General features: G+C 36.9%; 1 protein-coding gene across 1 annotated transcript in view; it reads left to right on the top strand.

Annotated features, from left to right (window-relative positions):
- LOC117238002 (tyrosine-protein kinase Btk29A-like) overlaps positions 1–7771 on the top strand; it is a 220140-nt gene extending 212369 nt beyond the window's left edge. Inside the window, exon 5 of the mRNA XM_033502501.1 lies at positions 7338–7771. Coding sequence (XP_033358392.1) covers positions 7338–7345 — 8 coding nt within the window. The 3' untranslated portion in view covers positions 7346–7771. The remainder of the gene's footprint in view (positions 1–7337) is intronic.
- Positions 7772–8663: the final 892 nt, after the last annotated feature.

An 8663-nucleotide genomic window follows, 5' to 3' on the forward strand; every position in this document is an offset into this window, starting at 1 on the left:
CGGATTTTGTCATTAGGTGGTATTGACAAAACCTGCAATCATTTAGTTGCCAACCTAATAGTTTGCAGAATAAAATACTGAGCGATGATGCGAAAGAGAAACCCAATTTCTCTAACAATAAAAAAATACGTACCAATAGCAACGAATATATTAACCACACATTCAGTCAAATCTGAAATCTGCGTTTCGTTCTACCTTTTTCCTATTCTATCGAGTTTTCACTTTTCACTTTTTATTTGACTATTCCGAACTATGTTACTTGCAACTACTCTACCACGTGTCGATGAAATATAAAAGACGAGATTGAAATTTTGTTATAAATTAGCGGGCTCGTAATTAGCTTAAAATTCTATCCTAACCTCAACATGTCTTCATTATAGAAATATCTTAATTACACTTGCAGATTCATATTGATAACGATCATAAAATTGATTGCAGTCGAATTTACCTTGAATTTTCGTTTATCAATCGTCGATTTGTCCAAGACGAAAAAGATTGACTGGCAGATTACGAACGTCATTAAGTTTTCTGTCGGCATCGATGGCGCGCACGGATCAATCGTCATTGAATTATTGGTCAAGGCCTCGGTATAATACGCCAAGAGAATCCCCGGCTCTTCGACAGGATATTTTGCGAGATTCGAATTTCCCTGCCGGCGATCGTCATTATAACGCACTTAACATCGCATCGCATCGATTAATCGCGCCCTCTCGCACATCCATCGTGCGGCCATTTGTCGCCTGCTATCCTTCTTCTCGCGTTCACATGTGACACGAAACATCACGCGTGTTGTGCATCGTCGTGTTTTTGCTAATGTGCTAAAATTCTTGATGGATTGATTTTCTTATCATTTCTTTGGAACTCAAACGATACGTCATTTGGTATGTTATCTATATGCGGTTGAAGTTTCAGAAAACCTAGCCTTGCCGAGATGCAGATATTCATCTTCGAGATTGAGATTTTAACGTGTAATGTTGGGTTGGCAACTACCTATACGTTGGCAATACCACCTAATGACAAAACCCGTAATCACATAGTTGCCAACCCAATAGTAAGCAGTTGGAAAAATGATTTTTTGATTAATTACGGAAAAACCGTTTTCACACGGTTGTTGAAAAACTAACGTGTCATGTAAACGGGTTAAAAGAATCTCTTAAAAAAAAAAATTTCAGCTGAGACCTGGCTGCTTTTGAATAAAAGTAACGCGAATTACCTGATGTTGGTAATTGTCCAACTTGTCGTATACATTACAATGTGAAGTTGCAATTTTGTTTATTTCCCAGTTGTTTGTTAGCGTACGCGCGTAAAAAGTACAAACAGCGAAGAAATTTCTTCACGGCAGGAGAATCTGAGACACGCGTGAAAAATATTGACTTTCGAGTTTTAACGTGTTTTACTTTTGAGCGACGTTGTCGTGCTACAAAATCGTTGTAAATTTTTTATGAGAATTCACAAATTTCACAGAATTTCGAAAGTTCAACATTACGCAAGCTGCACGTAATATGAAAAAATATATCAAAATATTCAGAGTGTAATAGTTCCTATAATACTTGGCGGATATATAAAACGATTATCTACCGAGATTCCAATTGTAATATTTTTTTAAATTATAGAAACTCTTTGATCATAAGCCTAGAGAATGTAACAATGTTAAACGCAACTTTCTACATTGTAGGTATTTAGGTTTTATAAAAGTTTCAATAACAAAGAGATAATATTTTGTGGCTTATCGTTGGTTCGTTTTACCGATGTTTCAATCGAGTATGTACAAAGACACGTATACATAGTATAGGATTTTTTTTATTTATTTATAAATATTAGAGATTAGGGTTTCCAATGATATCTATCCTATATGATAATTTTATTGATCGATAGATTTATTTACAATAGATTAAACAGGAAACGATGGTTATTTAACGTGAATTAAATACAGTAATGTGATATAACTAAGATAACTAAATAGTTAATTCAAAACTCACAACTATTGTAATAGTTTACAACTCATAACAACTCGGCAACTCAATTCCCCACCCCTCACAACTCGACTCCCCACCACTCGACTGTCAACTCACAACTTGAATCCTCACAACTCGACTGTCAACTCACGATTACTCCATTCGACTGTCAACTCACGACTACTTCATGGTTCACCCGATATTTCTTAGGCCATTTGTCCACGATACTACACTATTATTATTGGCGATGTCACAAATTAGACAACGATAGTAGCTTTTACATACTTCGCTATTCCAGATATATCCTACACTTTCTTCATCCACAATTTAATTTCAAATTAATAACAAACTTAATTAATAACAAAATTCAGTATAACCATAATCGAGAAGCTATTCGAAATTTTCAACCAATACGTCAATCCATCGAAGAATTCTTTTAAACGAGTCACAAAAGTCTTCACGAAAGTTTAGTTTATTAATTCTGTAGTAAAAACGGTGTCAAAAAGAAGCAGATCAATGTGCCTCATTTGCCAGGAGCTGCGAAAGACTACACTTGGAGGACAGAAATAATTTTAATATCGTCGGAATCCCGGTATATTTTTATCCGACTAGATTCTCCGCTCTTCGAACTTCCTATTTGCTTAAAGCTACTGAACCGGACTGGCTCTTCCCCTTCCACCCGTTTTTGCTCGATTTGTCTCAGTCCTTTCCTGACGATGGGTTGCGCCACGCCGCGCCGCGCCACGCCACGGTGGTAATGGATGTCTAGCCGATTTGATCTAACTGCGGATTGATCGCAATATCCCCCGCGGAGGCGGAGGTTAATCTGATTTAATTCATAATCCTAGATAAGCCTTTTATCATTCGTTTACTGGTTAATTGAACGACACGGATCAGCCAGCAAGTAGCACGTGGTCCATTGTAAATAGAACCTCTGCAACATTTGCTTTTTGCTTGAAAATGGTTATGTCGATGGTCGTTGAGATGAAGATGTTCCAATGATTTTTAATAAACTGCTGTTGCTATAAAAGTTTATTTATTTCTACGTTCATTTTCAGTTGTTTCATTGTCGTAGGATATTATGGATAGGCCGTGGATGTTTATGCAAAGAAAAAATATTTTTCCGAGGACAATTAAAAATGCAAACGAAGTAGAGATTTATTTCACGCGTTAAATATTATCACGAGGACCATACTTGGAATATTTTACACATTTCTGCGCGAATTCATTACATGCGACCTGTGCACGTTTGCGCTTTTAAATTTCCCATAAACGGCGAGACTTAACAAACTTTCGTAGTCTAATTACAAATAACTGCAGTTGCTTCGAAAATTGTAGGTTTTGCGTAACATCGTCAATATGGGATTTTCGTTCAAACGACGATAAGACAAAATATAAAATTTCACTTGGCAACAGTAAGTTTCCGAATACATTCATTGTCCGACCATAGAAAAATTGCTATATCGGAAAACGAAATTGATCGCCACCATTTATAAATAAACTATCGCTACCGCATTTTTCGTTTGTATGTAAAATATTGCGAACGTACGCGTGCAAAAACACGCGGTTTATCAGCCGGTTGACGGAGGAAAACAGTTGCAAACCAGACAGTTGATTACAAAGTGCACTGTATTAATTTATTGCATGCTAAACCATGAAAGCCACTTACGAACAATCAAAAAATACTTCCCGGAACAAATCCACCACTTGTTCAAATCATACCTAAACAACAGAACCTTTGTAGTAAAAATAAAGGATGTATATTCTGAAGTAAAAGACATTAAGGCAGGGCTACCAACAGCAAAATACTGACATTCGCGGACGACACAGCTGTACTAGTCAGGCACACCAATGCAGAAACAGCAGTCACATTGCTACAAAAGCACATCAGAAAAATAGAAATATGGTTTCAAGATACATTACATTGTACTATATCTTTTTATCAAATATTTTTGTCGAAACGTAAACTCTGCTTTGCTACACGTTGCTTTTGCGTAGTCCAGTATTTGTGTGCGGACATCGTAACCGCACTCTGTGGAAAATCATTTTGTTGGGTCTGGAGATTTTGCAAAATATCGCCTCTTCTGTCGATATTGGAAATCTGACTCGCGTTTAACGCGTACATTAATCACGTATTACCACGCCTGCTGCTTGTAATTCGCCACACAGTAGAAATTGGTGTACTGGCTTTTAACGCACGTTCTAATAGGAACATGGAAATATGTCGATGATGATTTGTGATCGTTTTATGCAAAACTAACATAACCTAATCATCGTTTGTAGTTACGCAAAAGTATTTGGTTGTTTATCACATATTTTAAATAACATATCACATTACGAACTGTTACTCAGCGAGATTTATACAAATTTGAAAGTGCACGTGTATAATCCTACGCTTCAATGATTCCGGTTACAACTCACGATTTATCACTTTGCAAATGCAAAGCGTTGTTCGCGATAAGATTTCACGACATGCCGCAGCCAGCTATTCCCAGTTTACGGTCTCCAACACAACGGTTTCAATTTCGATTCGTAGACTAGCCGCGTCTTCTGTGCGCCAACCGTCGACTTTTCCCTTTGCCCATCCACCCATTCAACTTTCCCTTTTGATCGCGTAAAACGTTGACAACTGTCGTCTCGTCTATCTGCATGCATCGCGGATGCTTTTTCAATTTCTCGCTGTATGCTCTTTAAAGTTCTTTAAATCTCGAGTCTCATATGTGAGCACGCAGCATGTATTCGGACAAAGTATATCACATGTGATCATTATACGAGGCTGGAGAAGTTTCTTCGTAATTTTCCTTCTTTTCTTCGTCGCTTAAGACTCGTTACTTTTCTGTATTTTATAATGTTAATAGCACTCGTGATTATTCGAATGATATGTACAGCGGCTGAGGAAAGTATTCGAACGCTTACACTTACAAATTTCAATTAGTAAAATGAGGTGTAATAAACTAATTTGTTAAAACAATTTGGTATCTTCACACAAAAGTATTCGAACGCTGTAACACTGTTGATAGTTTTTCATCTTCGTTTGCACCGAATGTAAACATCATTGCTAAATAAAAATATTGGTACGTTCACTTGATGTTAAGATGTCGTTTCAGTAACAGCGTTACTACCGTTCGCGGAAAGACGCGATCGCGAGGGGCGTCAATTCTCGCTACGATTTTGATAGTCGACGCCGCAAACCAGTCGTTCCCCTGTTTCGATTAGGATAACAGAGGTAGTTCAAATGATCGTAACACAGAATTAACAGGGTTAATATAAGCTTCTATTTTCAACAATATTTAAAATTATAATTAACACGTTACAAATGATTGAACGATGATACAATTAGTTTATTATTATAATTTGACTCGACTTTATGATATTTCTCGACATATTAGTTTGACTAAGCGAACTTGATTTTATTTCTCTGAACCTTTCGATGCATTCGGTTTGAATCCTCGTATAATACTGATTGCCCTTCGATTTTTTCCTTTGTCTCCTCTTGGAGACGACTCCCACCACGCTCGGGTCCCGCAACCGCTCGCGCCTATGATCACGTATACCACCTTTTTTTGTGTAGGTAAAATAACAGACCGAAGGCGAACGATGTTTTTTCGAACTCGCTGCTGGACGACAACTATGCGCTTATCGCTATATTGTGTATATCTCACCGGTCATGTAAGACGATCTGTCTGCGACACTGTAGTACCAAGGGAGACGGTTAGGAACACGGCTTGTAGTAAGCCTCGGGGAGTAACAGACGGTAACGTAAAAGTAAAACGTAAAAGTAAAATACCAAAAAGTGTGAAACAGAAAGGTGTGAAAGAGAAATAATATTCCAATTACATGAGGACGGCAAATCATATAACGAGATTGCCGGAATTGTGAATAGAAGTAAGTCCACAATATATTATATCATAAAAAGTGAAAGAATGAAGGAACACCTGCAAACAAAGCTCGATCAGGTCGACCAAAGAAATTGTCTGGAACAGAGGAGAAAGTTATCATTCGCGAATTAAAAAGAATCCTACTTCATCCGCTCCTCGACTCGCAAGTATGGTAGCTGATATGTTTCATGAAGAAGTTCACCCGGAATTATGTCGACGAATCTTACGAAACAATGATTTTCATTACCGCGAAACAAGCTATATATTAATGCGGTAAATCATAAAAAAATTGACTTTTGCAAAAACCTATATTAATAAAGATAATTCTTTTTGGGACAAAGTCATCTTTTCGAACGAGTCAAAGTTTAACATTTTTGGCCCGGATGGTCAAAACTATGTGTGGAGAAAACCAAATACAGAATTGGAAATTCGAAACAGTGAAACACGAAGGTAGATCGGTTATGGTGTAGGGGTGCATGGCCTCCAGTGGCACCGGAAATTTGATATTTATTGATGGAATACTTGATAAATATAAGTAATTAAATATTTTAAAAACTAACCTTAAAGAAAATGCCTGTAAATTAGGATTATTGGAAGATTTCCACTTCCAACAAGATAATGATCCTAAGATAACGATTATATAATCGTATATAACACACCACGCATGCTAATTATTCCACCGCAAAGTCCAGACATAAATCCGATTGAAAATTTATGGGCTGGAATCGGAAAAAGATTAAATAAATTTCAGATAACCACAAAGCAAGTATTGAAAGATAAAATTATAGAAATATGGAACTCCGTTGAGTGTAATTTTACAAAATCATTGGTTTACAGTATGGAACGTCGATTGAGACACACTATCGCTGCTAAAGGTAGTCCAACAAAATATTAATATTAAATAATTTAATAATATATGTAGCGTTCAAATACTTCTGTCAGTCACTTACAATGCGTGTTTCTAATAAATGTTTCAGTGCCTACCTACGTTGTTGAATCCTTTTCAAATTTTGCTGACATAACCTCAAAACTTCCATCGTCCTACTGACATCTGCTTGTCTAAGCAAATTACTTTAATGTACATTGTTTCGGCCATTCAAGTTCGCATATGTAAGCGTTCGAATACTTTCGTCAGCCATTATATATCTCTTGAATAATTCAAATTTAATACATTTCGTTCATAGGTGTAAAAAAGTAATCGTACGAGCGAGCAACTCTTACCTCATGTGGTCCTAAAAGTCTATGACGAACATAGCTTAGAATTTCAAGTCTCTGCGAATGAAACAACATTTCTTAACCTCAAAATTCCACTTTTTAGTAGAAAGAGAAAATTAATAACTGCTAGATCGATGTGTGTCCTACATTAATATTAATATACTGTTACTACATGCTAATGTATCTAATATATTTTAATTTATTCATTGTATCTCTCGACATATTTATTTGTATCCATTAGAACCATCAAACCATCCATCTTACATAGAATATCTGTTTCTTGTTTCAGGTGAGTGAATCCATTGCTCGTGAAGGTAGCGTCGATCCATTAAGGTTTAAGTAAGTTCTATCCTCGCCTTACTAAAGTCGATCACTTTTGCAATCTGCCGTTATCACGGCTAACGGGACAAGTACAGTTAACCGATAATCTCGAAGACTGGCTGGAACCTTGGCAAAGAAACCGGTCTCTCGCGCGAATGTCCCTCGCTCCGCCCCGATCAAGACATTATCGATAAAGACATTGCCTCGATCGGTTGTCCTCGCTCGTGCGTTCTTGTTAAGCTCCGAGAAACACGTCCATTCGCCACACAATGTATTGAACCTGAGGATCGTTTCGTGTCCAAGGCTTAAGACGCTCGAGGATCAACAACGTCCTATTGCTTCTGTACAAGGTGTTCCGTATTGCAAGGAGACTGGAAGCTCTGAAGCGGTTGGAACAAACTTTGAAGCTGTTGTAGATCAGGTCCTTTTTCACTATTTTGCGGCCCATAAAATGGGCATTTCTCTAAAGAACAAAGAGGATACTTTTTTAAAGAGCTTAAGTTAAGCATTTGCTTATTTAGCAATCCTCTGGTATCTACTTTGTTTTTAAAAAAGACAGATATAGGGCGATACAATTAAGGTGATTCTACATGAGAAAATAAATTGAAAATGTAGGTTAGAATTTTTTTTAGGTTAGAATTACCATGGAGAATATTAACTTGAAATATTTGTCTGTACTTAACTGTGTCTCGGCTTAGCGGAGAACTTGATGTTAATTAATATCTGTACTTACTTCCGCTTGTTTTATTTCAGTTTGTGTTTATCTTGTTAGAGAACACACGTTAGAGAATATTTCAGTTTTCTGGTCATTTACTTTATGAAATACTCGAGCAATCTTTCCTTTCAATTGTTCAAGACTTGTAATTTCTTCAGAGTACAATTCGTTCATTGTCTAGCAAACAATTGTTTAAAATAAATTTTCCCAAAAACCAGAAGATGTTATTCTACATTTTTTATTTTTCCACGTAGAATAACTTTCTTTCTGGTCGCGCCCAATTGGTTACAAGACACCCTGTATAATAATTTTTCAAACCTGGTCATTTCAATGGCAAACGTATTTTACAACGCACGTAATATTTGAGCGTGTGTTTTCTTTGTTCAATTTGTCAAAGCGGATCAGTAAAATGTCCGCTTGTCCTTGATGGGCTTATGGCGATTTACTCGACGTTTATTAACGCGATAAAGCGTATTAAATTGTTTATTCGCGAAGGTGGAAGGATCGTGGCTAAGGTTCTGATCCAGAAAGCCGTGAAAGTGGAAAAACGAGAAAGATAAGGATTTGTCGAGTGGGAGA

The sequence above is a fragment of the Bombus vosnesenskii genome, unplaced genomic scaffold, assembly GCF_011952255.1.
Source record: "Bombus vosnesenskii isolate JDL3184/JDL3185 unplaced genomic scaffold, Bvos_JDL3184-5_v1.1 scf7180000013430, whole genome shotgun sequence".
Lineage (NCBI taxonomy): Eukaryota > Metazoa > Arthropoda > Insecta > Hymenoptera > Apidae > Bombus > Bombus vosnesenskii.